This window comes from Gopherus evgoodei, chromosome 3 (genome assembly GCF_007399415.2).
Source record: "Gopherus evgoodei ecotype Sinaloan lineage chromosome 3, rGopEvg1_v1.p, whole genome shotgun sequence".
Lineage (NCBI taxonomy): Eukaryota > Metazoa > Chordata > Testudines > Testudinidae > Gopherus > Gopherus evgoodei.
In genome coordinates this window covers 209,819,422-209,840,098 of record NC_044324.1, presented here as the reverse complement: position 1 = coordinate 209,840,098, position 20,677 = coordinate 209,819,422, and the positions used below count along the sequence as shown (strand labels likewise).

The 20,677-nt window shown below is 41.5% G+C and overlaps 1 protein-coding gene across 8 annotated transcripts in view; it reads left to right on the top strand.

Annotated features, from left to right (window-relative positions):
• Positions 1 to 20,677, top strand: part of EHBP1 (EH domain binding protein 1) — a 321,196-nt gene that overhangs the window by 44,079 nt on the left and 256,440 nt on the right. For all 8 annotated transcript variants that reach the window (XM_030557932.1, XM_030557930.1, XM_030557937.1 and 5 more), the window contains exon 3: positions 14,518 to 14,575. In XM_030557932.1, the coding sequence (XP_030413792.1) occupies positions 14,518 to 14,575 (58 nt within the window). The remainder of the gene's footprint in view (positions 1 to 14,517; positions 14,576 to 20,677) is intronic.

Sequence of the window (20,677 nt, the reverse complement as noted above, 5' to 3'; positions counted from 1 at the left end):
CACACACACAGGAAAAGTACAATGGGTATAACAAAGGGAAATATTTATTTACAGAGGGATGAGAGGAGAAAAACAACAAATATAGGAGGAGCAGTAAAACAGGGCTGCATTCAAATCAAAACCCCCTGGGCCCAGTGGTAGCACAGTCTGGAGGGGCAGACACTGAGCAATGTGTCTGCACACAGACTTCAGGAGGCCTGAGCAAAGTTCCAGTCTAGTGGTGAGTCTTGGGTGCTCCTGGTCGTCTTCGGCGCCAGTGAACTCTGCCCAGCAAACCCCTCCGGTGCCCTCTTCCGACGCTCTCTGCAAAGCCACCCAGAGCGACGACCTCCCACTTATCTAGCTACAACCTCCTTCCTTGTTCCCAATGCAGAGTCACAAGCACCAGTACTCACAGCCCCATGCAGCTCTGGGCAGCCGTGATACTGGGTCCAGCTCCGGCCTGTCCTTCTCGGACGATTCCTCCCAGCACAGTGCTGCTCCGGACTTCTGTCTTGGGCTGTCTCCAATCGGGCCTGTCCTCCTCAGGGCTCTGGGAGGTTCTCCCTGCTTCATTCTTCCAGGGCCTGCCGGCTGCCTCTCTCCCTCCCTCGAGCTCCAGCGCTGCTCCCTGGAGTTTCCCTCCTTTTTCTTACTCTCCCCTTGCCCCCCGGGAAAAAGATTTAAAGGGGCCATGCTCTCTAAACCCCAAAGGGATTACATATATAATGAAATAAAGAGCCTCCTCATTATAAACAAGTATTAGTTATATTTTTCTCCGTGTTGTTTAAAAATCTTACTCAGTCATACAGATATTTGCTCACATGCTTAACTTTAAGCATGCAAATAGTCCCACTGATTTCACTGTGACTGTTTGTGAATTTAAAGTTAAGCATATGCATGTGTTTTTCTAGTATAGGTTCCTAAATGTTAAACTCTTGTCAGCGGTTATCAGACTATAAGCTTGTTGGAAAATTATGTATGTTTCACAATTAACATCAGCGATCTTTGCTGAGAAAGGTTTACAACACTAGCGCTAAGAGTGGGGATAAAACCTTTTATGAAGATCTTTCACAACTGATATTTAAAGAGTTCTGTACGTAAAGCGTCATGCCAAATATTTCCTGCAATGATCAACCAATCTATACATGCATCTGAGGAAGTGGGTATTCACCCACGAAAGCTCATGCTCCAAAACGTCTGTTAGTCTATAAGGTGCCACAGGATTCTTTGCTGCTTTTACAGATCCAGACTAACACGGCTACCCTCTGATACTTGAAACCAATCTATAGAAGACCTTGCATCCTGCACAACCCAGATTTCAATCAGTGAAAATTGCTACCTAAAATATGATGATCAGACAACATAGTTTGTCCAGGATGTAGAGTACTTTTGCTTCTTTATTAAACAATGTTGGATGTGGAGGGCTCTTGGGTGGCTGTAATACGTGTAATATAAAATCAGTTGCTTTAAGGAGAGAAGGAAAAAGCTGTAGTCATATCTTTCATTCAACAGGAAAAGCAGGGCTGGGTTAGAATTATTTAAAAACACAGATTAATAATAATTTTCTAAGAAAATTTAAGGCACTGTGAAAGCTTTGTTCTTGGCCACAGACTTTGAAATTGTAAAATCCTTATTCACAAAAGCTTTAGTGCTAAATATCTTTCACTTCTGATTTGCAACACTAAAAATTTGAGGGTACAGAGTGTGAAAGCACAAATCCTCTGCAGAGCCTACAGCTTCTTAATAGAAACTGCATGAGCAGTGGACACTTACAAATGGTTTGTCCTGGGCTTTACAAGATACAGTACATGGGGCCTAGCTGGCTTCCTCCCCACTTATGAGTCTGGTCCCCTGGCTGTCACACATGTTTATACCTGAGGTCTGCTTATTCCCGGTCTCCTGCAGCTTCCGCTCCCTACTCCAACTCTAGTGATCTGCCTTTATCTGTGAGGTTCTGTGGCTCTGGGTGGAGTGAAACAAGAGCAAAGAACATCCAATTAATTTTGTTAGATTTAGGTATGCTCCAGCTTTAGCCTTTCACTAAGGTTCACGATTTTAAAACCCAGAGATCTGAGCAACTATTTGGCATGGGGTCATGGCAGTGCAAGTAAAATTCAATGCTTCCTCATCCCTAAAGACAAGCAAAGCTGTAGCTTAACTCAGACCACTGAGTGTGAAGGAATGTGGGGAAGCAAGGGCAAAGGCATAGAACTGGGGCAGCAGTACTTCAAATCTGCGTGACCAGCATCTTCTCTTATTTGAACAGAACTAACTGCTGCACGTTGTCTGTGACCTACCACAAGTATAGAGCTGTGTCTCCATGTCTTCCCTGTTTGGTCTGACCGTCTCGGTATTAATCAGTGCCAATTATGGAAGGTTTTTGTGTATGATGCTGACACATGTCTGCAAGGAACTGGACTGAGACCACCTCAACACTTTTCATGTCAGCCACCTATTGGCCGTAAGATGGTAATTATGTTTAGTAGCTTCTGATCTAAGCTGAATTTGAACTAGGGTTCTAGAGGTTGACAATTTGTCTCCTGTAAACTAAGGAAAGCTGTCCCCACCAAGCCTTCTTCCTGTATTAGGTTGTTTAAGTGCTGTAGTTTGAAACACATTGACTCTTGTTAAATAGCTATTTATTTTGTTCTTTTCATAACAAATGGCTTTTAGGTGACTGAACAGCACAACATGAAGCATGGGAAATTTAATATTTTTATAATTGATAGTATTTTTAAATTGTTTGTTCAGCTTGTACTGTAGTATATTTTATCCAGATAGTTGAATCATTTCTCTCAGTTTACACAGAGCAATGGTTCTGTAATCTTGCAGCTGATGCTTTGGAAGGGTTTTGTTTGCTTTTTACCGTTGGTTAATGGACAACTAGTTTTATGGTTTAAGGGGGAGATGGCATCTACATTAGAAAATATTTCTCTATAAAAAGCAAATTGAATAATCAGTTATTGTTTCCTAGGACTCAAACCTCAATGTTAACACTGAATCTGTATTTGTTGATTAAATATTAATTGGGCTTGTTTTTTAGGCTCATCAGAGATGTATTGATGGAGAAAAGCACGTGTACAGGTTGTCGGAGAGGGGGCACTATAGGCTGTGTATGTGAACTTGTTCCTGTGTGGAGAGCTAGTTTTAAAACTGGGGAGTCGTGGCCCATAGCATGGAAGTTCCTCTTATTTTTTTTTTTAACCAGACCCACAGTAAATTAAGGAAAGTTTTTTTGCAAGGAAATGGTTCCTCTAGGAGCTCCTCTACCCTCCCCCCCACCTCTTTTTCTTTATATTTCCTATCTAACTCCAGTTGTGGTGACCCTCCAGTCTTCTGTCTCAGTAGGTCGGGATGTGGTTCCCCTTTAAGGATTAAAAGCCTTGGAAACAAAGTCCACTCGCTAGTTACAGAACTGGTACAGCTCTGGCAATAGAGTAGCAGAGCAAACATTTCGCATTCTGCCCCTCCAGTGTTGTTCAACTCTCTATGTACCGAATGGGTAGTCCAGTTTCCACAATAGTTCCTTGGAGCCTCTGCTGAGACTGTATACAAGGGTAACAATTGGGGCCAGTTTTGGTGATTTTTTGAGATATAAACATTGGGGCTGTCAAGCAATTAAAAAAAAAGAATCACGATTAATTGCGAGATTAAAAAAATTAATTGAAATTCATCACAGTTTTAATTGCACTGTTAAACAGTGTGATTAAACTCCTTTTAACTCCTGTTAAACTTTTTATTGAGGTAGGTGGGATCCCTTCAGATGAACGGGCCCTTGAAATTCTGTAATTTGAGAAGCCAATATCTGATATATGGTAATAAATGTAGTGTATAAATTGCAGATTTCTTTGCTAATGTGCAGCATATCACAATTCATCATTTAAAATATTTAATATAAAAGTATATATTTCCTGTTGTGAAATTAATTCATATACTGCCATGATTATAAGATGCATATAGGAAAACTGTGTTTCAAATGTGTTATCATGTCTTCTCAGGGATGAGAAAAATCTCTAGTTTGGAAGATATTAAGATTAATTGTGAACTATCTCATCAGAAATGTCTTGCGTCTCTAAAGCAATTAAGTGTGACTCAAGTATTATAAGGAGAAAACTGGTAAATTATCCTTCTACTTTAAAATCTGTTAATCCAGCAAAGATATGGTATCAAATACACTTACAGTCAGAACAACATAAAATATAAAGGACCCCCTGTTTGGTCATTTAGTCCATTCCCTTGCAAGGGCAGTTCTCTCTTACAAAAGAAAAAGTCCCTGGAGGGATGGCATATTAAGAACAGAAGAACTGAATTATGAACTATAACTGCAATATAATTCTACTGGAGTCATCACATGGGCATGCTCTGAGCGAACCTAGACTAGACAAATAGCTTGATTAGATGCCACTGTCATATATGCTTTAACTTTCTACTCAATCTGTATTCTTGGATTGGTTTACTGTATTTGCTTTTTCTTTGACCATTTGATATGGTGGTAATATTACGTAATCATAAAGGGCATCACAGCTGCTATGAAAACCCTTAGTTTGAACTACATGACTTCTGTATATGTAAAATTTTTAGCAAACCACAATAAGCTATGAAAACTAGTAAAACTACTACCTGTGATCTTTGGTGCGAGGGAGGGGGTCAGTCCCCAGAGCGAGGGGCCGGTCAGGGGCAATGAGCACAGTGTGGGGGATGGAGGGGACCGTCCCCTGAGTGAGGGGCTGGCTGGGGGCAATGAGGCATGGTGTGGGGGCAGAGGTCAGTCCCTGGAATGAGGGGCCAACTAAGGACAATGGAGCACGGCACACGGGGAGGTGTCAATACCTGGAATGAGGGGCTTGCTGGGGGCAATGGGGCATGGTGGGGTCAGGATCCCTACCTCTGCGCCAGAGCTGGGACGGGAGCCACTTCCTCTCTTCTTCCCACTCTCTGGTGGCGGATTGGGTAACTACGCCTTACCAGACACTTGTCAGGTCACTCTGCAGCCGATTCCTCCCTCGCCGCCCAGAGGTATGCGATTAATGCCATTTTAAAAATATGACCATGTTAATTTTGTTTTCAGTTAAATCGCAGGTCTTTACTGCAATTAATTGATAACGTTAATAGACACCAATCCACGTAGGAATTGGACTGACGTCACCAGCTTTTTTTTGTTTTATTTACATATAGGCCACCAAACAATGAAGTAGTTTTAAAAAAAAAATCAAATATAAAGGTAATTACCAACCTGGCCACATTCAAATCAGTATCATGGAAGATAAGCTGCCTATGTGCTATTGCCAGTCCCTGACCATTCAGGATCTGAACAAACTTCATAGGATTTGCTAATTTGAAACTTGAGGTTTGTCTACATTTAAAAGCTGGTTTGGGTTAACTTGCGTTTTTTTAGGATAAATTGCCTTGTGTCCATACATAGTGTTTGGTTTGAATCATTCGGTGCCTTGTCCTGAGTTAAATAATCCACTTTGGAATTGAATTTACTGGCATTTGGGATGAGTTTTGCTACAAGAAGGTAGGTGTGGACACATCCCCATTTCAAATCAACTGTTCTGACTCTGTGAGTCCTTTCACTGCTATCACATATTGCTTTGCTGTCCACGTGAGTAAGAGTATCTATTTATCTGTGTGCCCTTTCTCGCTCCTGGGCCATCTTGATTGGTTGTCTCCTCCCTGTTTTATGCTGGCATGCAAACAGATGTGGCACTTTGTGATTCCAGCTATTGGCAAGTTCACACACCAGGAGTCGCATCTCACTTATAGCGGCAAATCCCCGTGCTTCTAGGCAGTCTAGTACTGAGGTCATGAACTTCCTTGCCCTCTGGGGAGTGGAGAGAGAGGAGACAGTCCATCTCACCTGAACAACAGTCACTGGAATGCTAAGATACATGAGAGCACATAGAAACAAATTAATCAGTGTGCTCACTCCTGGATCCAATCCAACGGTGCAACAAAGGAAGGGAGCTCTGGCAGGGTTGTAAAAATATCGGGGACAAAAACAGGACCTCTTGGAAAGCTTGCATGGTCTGTGCCCGCTATAAGGATCTGGACCATATTTTTTTCAAAAGAGGCTACCACTGAACAACAGCATGTTGTGGATCTCACCAAGGACACCTCTGGAGATGCTGACCCAGGACTTCAAGCAGAAAGAGATTGCTGTGGACTGCAAGGATCTCTTCAACCTGCAAAATGATGAGGCAGGACAGTGTCAGAGACTCCCAAATCCCAGATGGAGGCCCAGTACTGGGGAGGGGACTTCTTCCAGTAAGTATTATGTGCTATATTACAATATAGTTGTACAGGGGGATTTAAACAACTCTGTTCCCGGCTACTATCAGGGTGCTTCCCTGTTGGACTGATGTGAGTTAGGGGCCTCTCGCCATCTCTCTGTCTTTTGGGAACACACTTCAGGGTAACATTTACAGTGTAAGGACAGCCTGAAGAAGTACACATGTAATTGCCCCCTTCTGCCTCTCCAACCCCACCAACTGTACCAGTCCATGTACAGGGCCCCTGTATGAAGAGGGAAGACAGTTGGAAAGTGTCTTACCATTTACAGGCTCACCACACTCGGAAGAGCCTGAATTCCTATGTTGCAGAAAAAGCAAAATTTTATCTTTATTGTCATGAAGACTAGAATTGGGATAATAACTACTGGTGCTGTTTCTCTGTCGTCGTCCTGTTCTCCCCTCCCCCCATAACTCCTGACATTCTTCATCCTCCATGGACACAACTGTTGTCAGTGACAGAACAATTGGTAAATCTTGAGGGAAAGAGAGAGAAAACAAGGGATGACTTGGTTGGTGGCCTCATGGCCACATCACAGGAGAGGGATAAGAAGACAGAAAAATGAAGGGAAGATTTCCTTCTGCATGATGCAAAGGAGAGAGAGAAGGACTGGGAATAGTCTGAGAGGCTGTAAAGGGAACACATTGACAAAGCAAAGGACTTCTGTAGATGATGCAGAAGCAGGCAGGCCTTCTGGAGACCGTGGCACTGTGTTCACGAACTGTACCGCAACTTAGCAATGTCCTGAAGCCTTTTGAGAGTGCTGTGTACTGGGAGCAATTCCAAGAAACAGGCCCTTCCCTCACCAATGCAAACCACAAGACAAGAAGAACAGTGGATACTAGGAGAGACCTCCTTTAATTCCCACAACTGCAAGCAACAGGCCCTTCTATCGCCATTCCATACCCAAAGACCCAGAGGACATTTCTGACATTCTCTTCCCCGACGTACACAAATTTGTGATCTTATCAGTGCAAATGTGTTCACTCTGCACTTTATTGGTTTGTAATTTTGCACTTCTTTTCACTTTGCACTGTCTTACGTTCAGTAAATTTTTTCTTATTTACTACTTGGTTTATTATTTATTAAAATGTTCATAAAATTGTTACTCAAAGCATAAAGACATCCTTACACCAAGCATTAAACATGTCAAGAAATCAGTTGAAAAATGTCATAAAAGCATAATGAAATCCTAATGCAAAAGCATGTATGGTTTTCCAACAATATTCTGGGTGCCTACTTCGAGGCTGAAGCACCCCTGATCCTGTGTCTCTAACCAATTGCAGCATTTAGGAGAGGCTGCCCCTCTAGGTATTCATAGTGTGTTAAATCTGTCCATCTTCTCCTGACACCCATGGGTGAAACACACTCCCTCTTGCTGCCACAGAGGTTCTGTATACTACCCTAAGCAGCTATCATGTGAGGCAGACATTGCTCACTAACCACCAACCTTGTCATGAGGCATCTCCACCTACCCTTCAGTCTTCCAAGTGCAAATTCTATTGTCCTTCTAGTTACTCAGAGGATAGCTAAACAAGTCCTTTTGCCTAGCCAAGTATCCAGTAAAAGACTTCATAAAACAGGGAAGCAAAGGGTAAGGTGGTGTCCCAGAATGACAGGAGGAACTACAACACCATTAATGTCCACCGTGGGAGCAAAAGTTCCGTTTTTCATGGCAGAAAACAGACCAGTGTTTTTAAAGATCCTGGCATCATGAACCTGTTCTGACCACCCCAGGTTAATAATAGTGACCCATCCAGGGTGGTCAGCCAGGCCTCATGGCGCCATGAAGAAAAATACTCGTTTTCGTTGATGAATTCTGAGTCTTGGGGGGTGCGGGGGCAAAGAATAGACACATGAGTCCCATCAATGGCACCAATACAATTTGGGGACTGCAATTGTGAAAATCCATCAATAACGTCCTGTGCATTGACAGGCTTTATGACCCTGGGAACAGCACTTTCCTGATAGTAGCACACCCTTGCATGACAATCTTCCTGACAGTTGATCTGAAAACACCAGACTGGTTAGCTACTGACTGTAACAGATGGGAGTTTTCAGTTAGCAATAGCTTCTCCACACTGAAGGGAGTTCTCATGTAGCTGTTCCACCACTGCAGCTTGGGGTGAGCTCTGCCCAGATCTGTAGGGCAGTGTCTTTGTCATCCTGAAGTTCTGCTGCCACAGCTGGTCATCCCAGGTCAGCAGTGCTATACCGTCCCATCAGTCTGTGCTAGCTGACTGAGTCCAGAAGCGGTGGCTTACCCAGTGAAACTGCCTCAGGAAAAGTTCATGCAGAAGTAACTGTTCAATGTCGTTCTTCTCTTGTGCCTGTATTGCTGTGGCATCCCCGTGGCTCTCTCTCAAGTCATCCAAAGCTATCTGGCTGCATGACTGCCCATAGACGTGCAGAAGCCTCTGTCTATTAATGACTCAGCATTGCAGTGCTCAGCAGTGTTTCCTCCATGCTGCCTGCCTTCAGTTTGAAAATGGTGCTGGGTCACAGTAGCCAGATGTATATTGTGATGAAAGGGGAGGAATCATGGAATTTTTTCATTTGTCTCCCAACTCCAAGAATTCCAGTGGCTTCTAGCTGGTATCCCACAATGTGCAGTGAGAAAAATCCCAGAATGCATATAGCATAGTGGATGAACTTTGCATCATGGGATGCCTGCCCAGGATGCTGTGGAGAAAATGCATCGCTATGTGAGTACAATGAATCAAAATTTAAGACTCTTAAGTCAGCATAATTAAACAGTATAGATTCCCTGTGTGTGCTCAGAGCAGTTGTTCCTGATTAGTTAACACAGAAAAACATAATTTGATATAACTTTAAAGTGTAGACAAGCTCTTAAAACACCCAGTAAGATTCGGTATTGTTCTTGGAAGTGGAGAGGTCATCTGCATCTCTGTCAAGAGCCTGATACTTTCCCTCGTTTCCCCTTCTCCTCTCACACACAAACTCTTGTCCTTTTACTTTACAGACTCACTTTCATAACTCCATGTGACTGTAAACATAGAGGAGTTCATGCTGCAGTGAGAATAGTGACCATGTCTCTGAAAAACAGGAATGTTGAGGTTTTCCTGACTGATTGCAGTATTTCTGTCAGGTTTACAAAAGGAGTGTTTTGCCCAGGATTTTGTGAATTCTGAGGCCTCCCAGACAGCATCCCCTACACATGATTTTTCAAGCCGCCAGCCTTCTTTCTTTTCCTTTCCACCTCCCTCCTGCCTCCCCCGCATCAAATCCACTGTGTAGTGAGGAAGGAGCCGTGGAGGTGTTGCTTGGCTGAAGAGGAGAGAGAGAGAAGTAGGCACACTTTTCCTCTCTCCCTCACCTAATTGCCAACTCACTGGTGAATGCCTCTCTGGCCCCAACTTCTGTGTGCCGTCATGACAGGTGTCCTGGTTTTTCCTTTGAAAATCTGGTCACCGTAAACACAAGGGAGAGATTTTGAATGGGAAATGGGCACCAAACTCCCATTTGTGCCTTTAAGAATTTCTTCCATGCCACTAGGCAAACCTGTCATATTTGAATATCAGTACAAAAGAAAACAAATTATTTTCAGAGAGGAGAGTCTGCTCGGTTACTAAATGGTGAAAATATTTAAGTGGCGGTATTGCCTGGATAAGGTGTTTCTTCTTTCTCTTTTTATTTAATATCCTTGGTTTTTAGATCTGTTTCTCCCCCCGCCCCCATGTTGAAAACTTTTGGGGCTATGAATACAAACCTGATGCAAGAAGCAAAGCAAAGTGAAAGGACTGTTTGCAGGGAGATGTGAATTAACACAACATAACAGGCTATCCCTACCTGGAGCACCAGTGCTGCCAGCGTGCTGCCATCTAATGCTTAGATTAGGCTGAGAGGGATTAGTGGAAGTGGCCTGCTGCTTAGCTGCTGCTCCTTTTTTGGTGGAAAGGGAGAAGAGTGTGGATCTGTGCAGTCCCTGTTAGCATTCTCTTGCTTTTTCCCACTGTGAAGTTCACATTTTGTGTGGTGCATGGGCATGCAGAGCTCCTCTGTGTGGGGTATTCTCTGAGTTGACCTCAAGCACTGCAGAAAAAGCATTTCTGCTGCCTTTGGCACTACTTGGTCCCCAGAGACTAGCTCAGGATTGGGCCTATTGAGGTTAAATTGGATTTGTCTCACAAGCTATTTTTTTTGAAATGAGGCTCAGTCAACTTAAATATACAAAGTGAAATAAGAGCATTTATTTTAGACATGGGATTGGATTCCTGGATTGCATCAAGGAAATCACTTAAGGTATATTTTTGCTTCTAATGGTGCACAAACAATTTCCATTAGCATTAATGGGAGTTATGCAGGCGAGTGAGAGCATAATGTGCTTAATAGCAAGTGAGCAAGGGTTTTTCAACGTTGAACAGGCTGTCCCTGCCACCAAATAAGATTTTAGAGAAAGCTGAAGAGCATGCCAGCCAATTATTTGTATCCCTCAAAGAGGCAGAAATTTAGAAGTTGAAAATGCATCTTGAGTAGTTTTGTTGATCACTTTACACCAAGTTGAAAGATCACAGGGTCTGTAAGGCAGTGGCGGGCAATCGGTGGCCCGTCAGGGTAATCCGCTGGCGGGCTGAGAGACAGTTTATTTACATTGACTGTCTGCTGGCATGGCTGCTCACAGCTCCCAGTGGCCACGGTTCACTGTTCCTGACCAATGGGAGCTGCAGGAAGCAGTGCAGGCTGCAGGGACATGCTGGACGATGCTTCCCGCAGCTCCCGTTGGCCAGGAATGGTGAACCGCAGCCACTAGGAGCTGTGGGCAGCCATGCCAATTTAAACAAACTGTCTTGCGACCTGCCAGCAGATTACCATGATGGGCTGCGTGCAGCCCGCAGGTTGCCCACCGCTGCTGTAAGGCAACTGGGTTCAATGGGGATAGAGAATGAGGGCCAGATTCTGATCTGGCTACAAAAGTAGGGGAAACAGCTTTTAGCTGTGTGTTTAGTGGTAGTTTTGCCTTAGTGGGATTTAAATGTAAATTCTGGGTGGAGAAGCTAAATGAATTCTTTGCATCGGTCTTCACATTTGAAAAGGGCCAATTTAAAAAAAAAATAATCCAGGGGGTGTGGAGAGCTTTGTGAGTATCCTGATGAATTCTGGGTGGGGGAAGGGATAGCTCAGCGGTTTGAGCATTGGTCTGCTAAGCCCAGGGTTGAGAGTTCAATCCTTGAGGGGGCCATTTGGGGAACCGGGGTAAAAATCTAGGGGTTGGTCCTGCTTTAAGCAGGGGGTTGGACTAGATGACCTCTTGAGGTCCCTTCCAACCCTAGTATTCTATGATTCACTGCAGAGGATGTGAGGGAGATTCCCACACCTGAGCTATTCTTTATAGGTGACAAATCTGAGGAACTCTCCCAGATTGACATGTCAGTAGAGGAGGTTTTGGAACAAATGGGTAAATTAAACGGTAATTAGTCACCAGAACCAGGAGATAATCACCCAAGCATTCTGAAGGAACTGTAATAGGAAATTGCAGAACTACTAAGTGTGGTATGTAACCTATCACTTAAATCAGCTTCTGAACCAGATGACTGGAGGATAACTAATGTGACACCAATTTTTAAAAAAAGTTTCCAGAGGCAATCTTGGCAATTACAGGCCAGTAAGCTTAATGTCAGTACCAGGCAAATTAGTTGAAAATTCTGCTCTTTATTGTTCTATCGGACACATAGATGCATGTGATTTGTTGGGGAAGAGTCAACATAGCTTTTGTAAAGGGGTAACATGCTTTACCAATCTATTAGAATTCTTTGAGATGGCCAACTAACATGGATAAAGGTGATCCAGTGAATATAGTGTATTTGGACTTTGAGAGAGCCTTTGGCAAGGTCCCTCACCAAAGGCTCTTAAGCAAAATAAGCAGAAGTGGGTAAGAGGGAAGGTCCTTCTCATAGATCAGTAACTGGTTAAAATACAGAAAACAAAGGATAGGAAGAAATGATCAGTTTTCAGAATGGAGAGAGGTAAATCACGGTGTCCACCAGGGATCTGTAGTGCTCTTCAACATATTCATAAATGATCTGGCAAAAAGGTGAAGTGGCAAAATTTGCAGATGATACGAAATTACTCAAGATAGTTAACTCCAAAGCAAACAGCAAAGAAATACAAAAGGATCTCACAAAACTGGGCAACAAAATGGCCAATGAAATTCAGTGTTGATAAATGCACATTGGAAAACATAATCCCAACTACACATACAAAATGATGGGGTCTAAATTAGCTGTTGCCACTCAAGAAAGAGATCTTGGAAACATTCGCGCAATGTGCAGCGGCAATCAAAGCAAACACAATGGTATGAACCATTGGGGAAAGGATAGATAAATATCACAATGCCACAATATAAATCCATGGTTCACCCACACCTTGATTATTGTGTACATATCTCAAAAAAGATATATATTAAAATTGGAAAAGGTACAGAGGAGGCCAACAAAATGATTAGGGTTATCGGAGATGAGGATAGATTAATAAGACTGGGAGCTTTCAGTTTGGAAAAGAGATGACTAAGGGGGAATATAATAGAGGCCTATAAAATCATGAATGATGTGGAGAAAGTGAATAAGGAAGTGTTATTTACCCCTTCACATAAACAAGAATCAGTGATCAGCCAATAAAATTAATAGGCAGCAGGTTTTAAACCAACAAAAGGAAGTACTACTTCACACAACACATAGTCAGCTTCTGGAACTCGTTGCCATGGGATGTTGTGAAGGTCAAAAGTATAGGTGGGTTCAAAAAAGAATTAAATAAATTCATGGCAAATAGGTCCATCAATGGCCATTAGCCAAGATGATCAGGGATGCAGTCCTATATTTTGGTGTCCCAAGCCTCTAACTGCTGGAAGCACAAAATGGACGACACGGGATTTATCACTGGATAATTGTTCATTTCCTTCTTAAGCATCTGGCATTGGCCACTGTTGGAAGACAGGATTCTGGTTAGATGGACCATTGGTCTGACCCAGTATGGCTGTTCTTATGTTCTTATTGTAGCTTGCAGAAATTACTAACAGTTTGAGGAGGAAGTACATAAATGTTGTAACTAATTCATAGGGACCTCTTTTTACTACAAATATGGTTGGTTTTCACTTAAAAAATTATTGGAGTGTTATTAAGTGTTATAAATTCAACAAGAAAATGGTCTGAGAATTGTCGTTCAATAACACCAATTTAAAATGTTCAGTGTGCAGTATTGTCCTTATTTTAACCTCATTTACTGAGTGTTTTGATTGCCTCATATTGGGAAACGTTCCTCTTTTAGAGATAATCCCCACCCCCTTTTTTGTATTTATAAAGAACACCTGACCTTTAAAAATAACGAGGGGAGAGAAGTTGTTTCTTTTAGAAATTTCTGGTGTTTGTCTACCCTGATTTCCCTGTAAGGCTTTTTGGACAACTCAAGAGCAAGTAGGGTTGTAGCAATTAGCAGGGAAGTAACACTTGAGAAATTGTGAATAAAAATCACTTTCCCTTTCACTTTTTAATTTTTTTTTGTTGAACTTAATAGATGCTAACAACTGCAAGTGCCTGACAAACGATGTCAGGAGAGATCTCTTTATTAAAGATTCAACAGTTTGTCTCTTCAATTAAGAGCAGAGAAAGATCCCGTTCTTTATACAGTATCTGATCCCTCAAGAAGACCTCAAGCGAAATCAGGGAATACAATACTCGATGCTCTTGATATTTCTAAGGTAATTGCGTAGGAAGGTACTTTTTTGGAAAAGCTCTTTCAAGCTTTTGGTTTAAATATATATATGTATAAAAATATAAATATATTATTAAATAAAAAAGCCATGATTGCAGTTGTTCCCCCTCTGCACACATCCTCTTTAAATACCGTCTGATTAGGAATCCAACTGGATTTTGTGCTTGTGTTTATTTTGTGTGCTGATTGGCTTCAAAGGCTTGCACTTAATGAAGCTAGACTTTCAAAAGCAAACTATGGACAGGATCCTGTTTGCTGATCTACAGAGCAGTTCTTTACTCTGCTTTGCCTTTGGGAGCTGTATGCATTCAGGGAGAGCAGAATATGCGGATTGATGTTGCTGTACTGATTGCTGTAAGCACAGAATTTTTTTTCCTGTTAAATGACTAAACTTGAGTGCTTTTAAAATAATGCTCTATGTAAATATAGTTTGTTCCCTGAGGATGTAATTTTTATGGTCAACCATTTATTTAATGGAGTTACTATAAATTAAATTGTTTTTTGTGTGTTCTTCAACAGGCAACCAGATAAACTGGTGGTGGTTTGGACAAGAAGAAGCCGAAGGAAGTCTTCTAAGGTTAGTGCTGCTTAGTGATACCCAACTTCAGTAAAAAGTGCAGTTGGCTGTTTGATTTATTAAGACAAAAATGGATGTTTATATTATTGAATTTGGCCCTAAAATGCTTCCTCTCTTACCATTGAGACACATTTATAGAAAGACTCCAGTGTCATTTTAGGTATGTATGTAGCAGCAAGTACACAGTATGCAGCTTAATAATAATTAACAATTATAAGTTATTAATTTCTAGATCTAATCAGTAAGAAAAGTATCAAGGGGGTAGCCATGTTAGTCTGGATCTGTAAAAAACAAGAAAGAGTCCTGTGGCACCCTACAGACTAACAGATATATTGGAGCATAAGCTTTCATGGGTGAATACCCACTTCGTCAGACACGTCTGAAAGAAAAATCAGAAGAATCACTCTTAAAAGTAACAAAAACAAAAGTCTTAAACATAATAAAAACATTAATAAGGAAGCTGCCACCTTTGCAATAGCAGGATATAAAGTAGGAGTAAGAGACTGTTTTTGCCGCTATGCAGCCCTGGAAATCAGAAAGTTTCAAAGTAGATTCTTTCAGTTGAATATTTTATCTGCAGACTAGGCCTCAGTTGGGAAATTACATTGACACTGAAATTGTCACAGGCATTTCTAAACACTTCTTCTGCTATTTCTTTGTGTATTTTTTTATGTAGTAAATAATGTTTTCTAATCCTGGGGTAAATCCTGTTCTCCCAGTTCCAAAAAACACAAACAAATATAGATGCAGGGGTAGCAAAACCCAAAAGTAGAACCACCACCTTGTTTGCACTACAAGAGGGCACAGGTAGTAGAGAGGGTTACTTCTACACTTATGGTAGCATGTAGAATACAGACAACGCATGCCCAAGTAGCACAGGGTAGTAGTGTAAACGGTGAGGCATGGTTTAGATTAGTCAAGTGTCATATGTGCCTGAACTCCCAGGGTATATATCCTACACATGGCCAAGCCATGTCTATGGTGCTAATTTTAGCGTCTTTCTGCCTCCTCACGTGCAGGTGGAGCTTTCCCTTGCTATGTGTGTAGCTACACACTGCAGTGATAAGTGTGGACACAGCCTGCCTTTCTCTGGGGCATGTAGCTACATGTCTATTGCCGGTATTCTATGCATTGCCATAAGTGTAGATGTAGTCACAATGAGAACTCTATACTCCCTTGTGTGCCATGGTGTGACACACTGCCCCAGGTCGCCAAAGATTCATACAGAGAGAACAAGAAAATATGAATGGTCCAGGGAGATGTAAGTACAATGGCCAACGGGTCTGTGCGCTTCGCTGATTGAGTCACCCAAACCTCTACATGGCATGGGAGAAACACTGTGCTGTACCCAATACTCTTTTCTGTTGCCAGTAGTAGCTGCTGCTTGCACAAGTGCCCTAACATCTACTTGCTGATTCCTTTTCCTCACAAACATTGCCTATTTTCCTTTTACTCAGGGTCTTCTTATAGGATAAGGTCCTGACCATAATAGGAAGTTTCTAAAATTAATCATTAGATGTTGGATAATTATTTCAGTTAAACAGAGAGGTTTCATCTCCTCTTTGTGCATGAGTGTAACTCTGAATAACATTAATGGCAGCTCTATACAGATATAGAGGAGTACAGAGAAGCATGATTAGACACCTGAGATGGGGAAGGGCTATTTAATTGTGGATTGATGTATATTTTAATTATGTATACAATCAAAAAATGTTTTGAACTCATAATGATGTACAGCTCACCAGCCTATGGAATGGTGTTCTTTTTACTGTTACCCTCTTCTTAGCACCTCCATGCTGTTTGTTACGCATATTTCTTGTGTCTTGTCTTAAACTAGACTGTAAACTGTTCCAGATTTCCTTCTGTTTGTACAGTGCTTAGTACAATGAAGCCAGGATCCTGATTGGGACTTTGGATATTACCACAGTACAAAAAAATAATACCCCCCGTGTGCATTCTAAATTTTGCTTTAGTTTCTGCGTGGAAGTGTGACAAAAGATACTGTAGGACACTAAAATAAACCTCAGACATGTTTTTAAACAAAAAATGTCTTGTTAGATGGTAGGGTATTTAGGCACATTTGATTAGTTTGCTGGGTTAGAGATTATGTTCAAAGTCTTATTTAGTGTTCAAACAGATGGCGTATCAGGAATTCAATAGTCAAATGCAGGGGTCTGCTCAGGCATATGACATTGCAGGATTGGGGCCTTAGTTACTGAGGATTTTAATTTAATTAAGGAGACAAAATTGGTCTATCTGGCTGTGGAGCATCTGTTTTCAGCTGAGCTTGCATTCCCTAAACTACAGAATTTTTAGACACACCTGCTTGCTATGTCCAAAGTTTTGGTTATCCAGCATTATAGACAAATCTATCAATGTCAGCAGATAATATAGTGGTTGATCTTCTTAAGACTAAGAATAGCCCTGTAGCAAATCATCAGAGGATGATTAAGGGTGCCTACGCAGATTTTTTTTTTAAAGTGCGCCAAATGCCTGCAAGTACTGTACCTACAGTAAGACTTAACTTTTTTTTTTAAAAGATTTTATAGCTGACATGATTTTGCTTCATTTGAGATGTTTGTCTCCTAGGCTATAGATTAATAAAGATTCCTAAACTCTTAGTCATCCTGCCAGTAAAATACATTACTAAACATGTTGTTTGTTCATCTAATTGCTTTCTTGGAAATAAGTCAAATCAAGACTTCCTTTTATTTTATTTTACACAGACACCATGCCCAAGAAGTACCTAAGCATTAATCATATCCCAAGTGTTCCTATATTTTTTCATTTATTTGTGAGGTAGGGAAGAGACATCAGTTAAGTTTTCTCTGAGAAGAAATGTTTATTACCAGGCAATCAATATAAGAAAAATGTGAAAATGGGGAAGATGTCAGAAGACGCACCTTCCACCCCTAACAAATGACTGCAGCCCACAAAAAATTAACTCAAACATAAAGATAACAATTGTGTAGCTTGTGAATAGTGCATTTAACTAATGTAATATTAAGGTGTTGGTGCCATTTGCCCCAAATACATTCTTACTAAGGACACTACAAATATTACTTCAGCTTTGAGAGAGAACGTGAGAACTCATCCACTGCCCTTTTTTTATTTAAAACCTTATTGGGAGATGAGTAAGTTGTTATAAGTGATTATTATGGAGGACTGGTAATGACTCCATAGCTAAGGTTTCATAAAAATGTTAGGTTGTAACAGGTTTTGCTAAATGGTGCACCCAAATTACAATAGCCATATTGAAAACAACATGCTAAAGGAGATCATTATCCAAAGGATGGTACGTATGATGGGTGGATATTATGCCAGCATGACATAATCTAATAGTTATCAACTCTAATTCCAAGTTAAATAATTTAGAGCCCTGTTTTGGAATTCCCTCCCCTTGGGCTAGTCTGAATTTAGATACTTTTACACAGACATGTCAAAACATGACTTGTTTGTGTAACTGGGCAATTCTGACTTTTGGGACTGGTATTTACAACACATGATGATAACTGAAAGTCTTGCTAAATTTGACAGAATTCCTGAACAAGTCTAAAGACCAGGCTGACTTTTTTTTTTTTTTTTTTTTTTTTTCCCAGACCCTCCAAGCCCACAAAACACGTCAATTTGTTAGGCACAAATGTACCTTTGTCTTTCTTTAAAATCAAGAACACATACCTTATTGCATCTTTCCAAGCCTACTTTGTGCACCCACCAAACGCACAATTATATTACAAAATTTACATTCTTCTAGGCAGCGCTATAAAGTTAAGGTTGCTGAACACTTTCCATTTTTTTGGTTGCTTATAATAATACAATTCAATATAGTGTAATTTCTGTTTTTTCATATTTTTTTTCAAACTTAGTTAAAAACTACTTTTGAAAGACAGTTAGTTATTTAGCTTCCAGAGTCAAGCACTCAAAAGCTAGGAAGAGCCATAATTAAAGTTGTCTGTTCAAGCTCAGGTCATCCCCTTTGTGTGCATGCATTATACCACAGTCTTTAATTACAAGATCCCTCCTCATTACAATGCACAGGATGGACAGTGCTCAGGGAATGACAGTAGAAGGTGTGTATTGAATGAGACAGAGGACTGCAGGAGAGGTTGGCCTCCTGGTTAAGGCAGTTGAATGCCATCTTGGAGATTTGGAGTCTATCCCTTCCTCTCCTATATAATTTGTACGTGATGCTAGGTATGTGTATATACACCAGCTTTTCACCCGAGGCCACTAACTGTGTTCCTCATTTTCTGGGTACCCAACCTGAGACATCTGGATGGAGCCTGATTTGCAGAAGTCCTAGGCACTTGCGGCTGCAACTGAAATCAATGGGAGCTGTTCTTCGAACATATAAAGTGCCGTACAAATGTTAGCGCTCTGAAAAATCAGCTCATAGGTATCTCAAGTTGAGCACCCAAAATTAATGGACACTTTAAGTCATCCGTTTGGGATTCCTCTGGTGTGTGGAAGCCCTCAACAGGCACGCAGCTACTAAGCCAGCTCCTGTGCCTCCCTTCCCACAGCCCCTGGTTCAAGAGGTCATGTTTGGACCAAGAAGGGGAAATGGCTGGACTGTGCTATACTCTAGCTATCCCCAGGCAGTATATTGCTCGTATGGAACTGTTGCTAGCTGGAAGAAGTTAGAGCACTGCTCAGGCCACTGTAAGCTGCACTGGTGCTGGAACAGAGAATCAGGATGCTATAATTGGTTGCTGGATCTCCGCTTCGCTTCTCTTTTTCTCCCTCTCCTGAGGTGCCCTTGATGACACTGGAGAAGGAGAGCCCTTAGGAAAGAACAGCTCCCCTAAGCTCAGTGAGAGCCAGTCAGGCTCCTTCCCTGTTCTCCTTGGGCCTTCTACAGCCTGGCAGAGAAGTAAGCAATGGGGCAGCTAGTGCTGTTCTCTTCTCCCTCCTTTTACAGTGCATTAGGCAGCCAGCAAGGTGCAGTGGAGCAGGAAAAAACTGCTGGCTCACATTAGGGATGCTCTTGAGACTGCGGCAGAAGTGGTGAGAGACATTGGGGAAGAAGATGGTGTTGGCACTGAGCTAAACACTTGCATTTAAAAATTGCAGGGCATGGCTTGTGAACATATTTTCAGTTCATGATCAAATATAAATTTGCTCTCTCATTTGCTATAATTAGAGTCTCAAAGGCCACAAGTTGGACACTACTGTTCTAAAAGTATCTGCTTTTCTTTCTTCCTTCAAAACTTCACTGATGAAAAACTACCCAGTGGTATTTAGTGACCTTATGTACGAGAACAGTATTCCTGCTTTTTGACCTTCTTAAAATCTGTTGTTGGTTTTTTTCCATTTGGCCTTATGAAGATTAATGTATCTAATGTATTAATTTCTGAGCAGAAATCAATCTGAAGGACTGTAATCTCCATCCTGTCTTGTATTACATTAGGACATGTTTAGTTGTTTTTGGTGTTTTTTTTTTTTAAGTAAGAGAGGTGTACTAGTTAAAATGCTGGGCAGGGTTCTAAATGCTACTGTGTCACAGCAAAGTTGCGATTTTGGAAAGGTTTTTCATTTTACTCCAAAGGTGATACCTTCTGTGGCCATCCTGATACCTGGCAAGGTTTCCAGAGTAGAGGGCCTGCCCCTAAGAAAGCTAGCAGGGTTCTTGTTCACTGCATCTGTCATGTCTGGTTTCAGGGAGAGTGGTAGTCACAGAAATAGCTAGGGTCCAGCACACTGAGGGTAATTGTCAGGGGAGCCAGTATAGTATATGGAGCACTGGAGTGTTGTGCTCTCATCCTCCTGTGTTGCTTAATAATTGGGCTACCACATTTGGAGCCAGTTGGAGCTTCTTCAGTCTTCTCTTTCATCTCCAGGTATAGAGCATTGCAGCAAAGCACGTACATGTTAATGTTTCACCCTAGAGCTTGCAATGTTCCCCTGCACCAGTCACTAGTAAATAAGAAATTAGTTTATTTTTGGCCACAACATGACTATTTGCTCAAATATTTCCTCTTACCTATTCTACAAAACCAGTACATTCCTATGTGCTATATATGGAGTGTCTGTTTTGTGTTAATGACAAAATTATTTAATAAGTGTTGAGACTTGCACAGATCTGTTATGGTCAAAACAGGC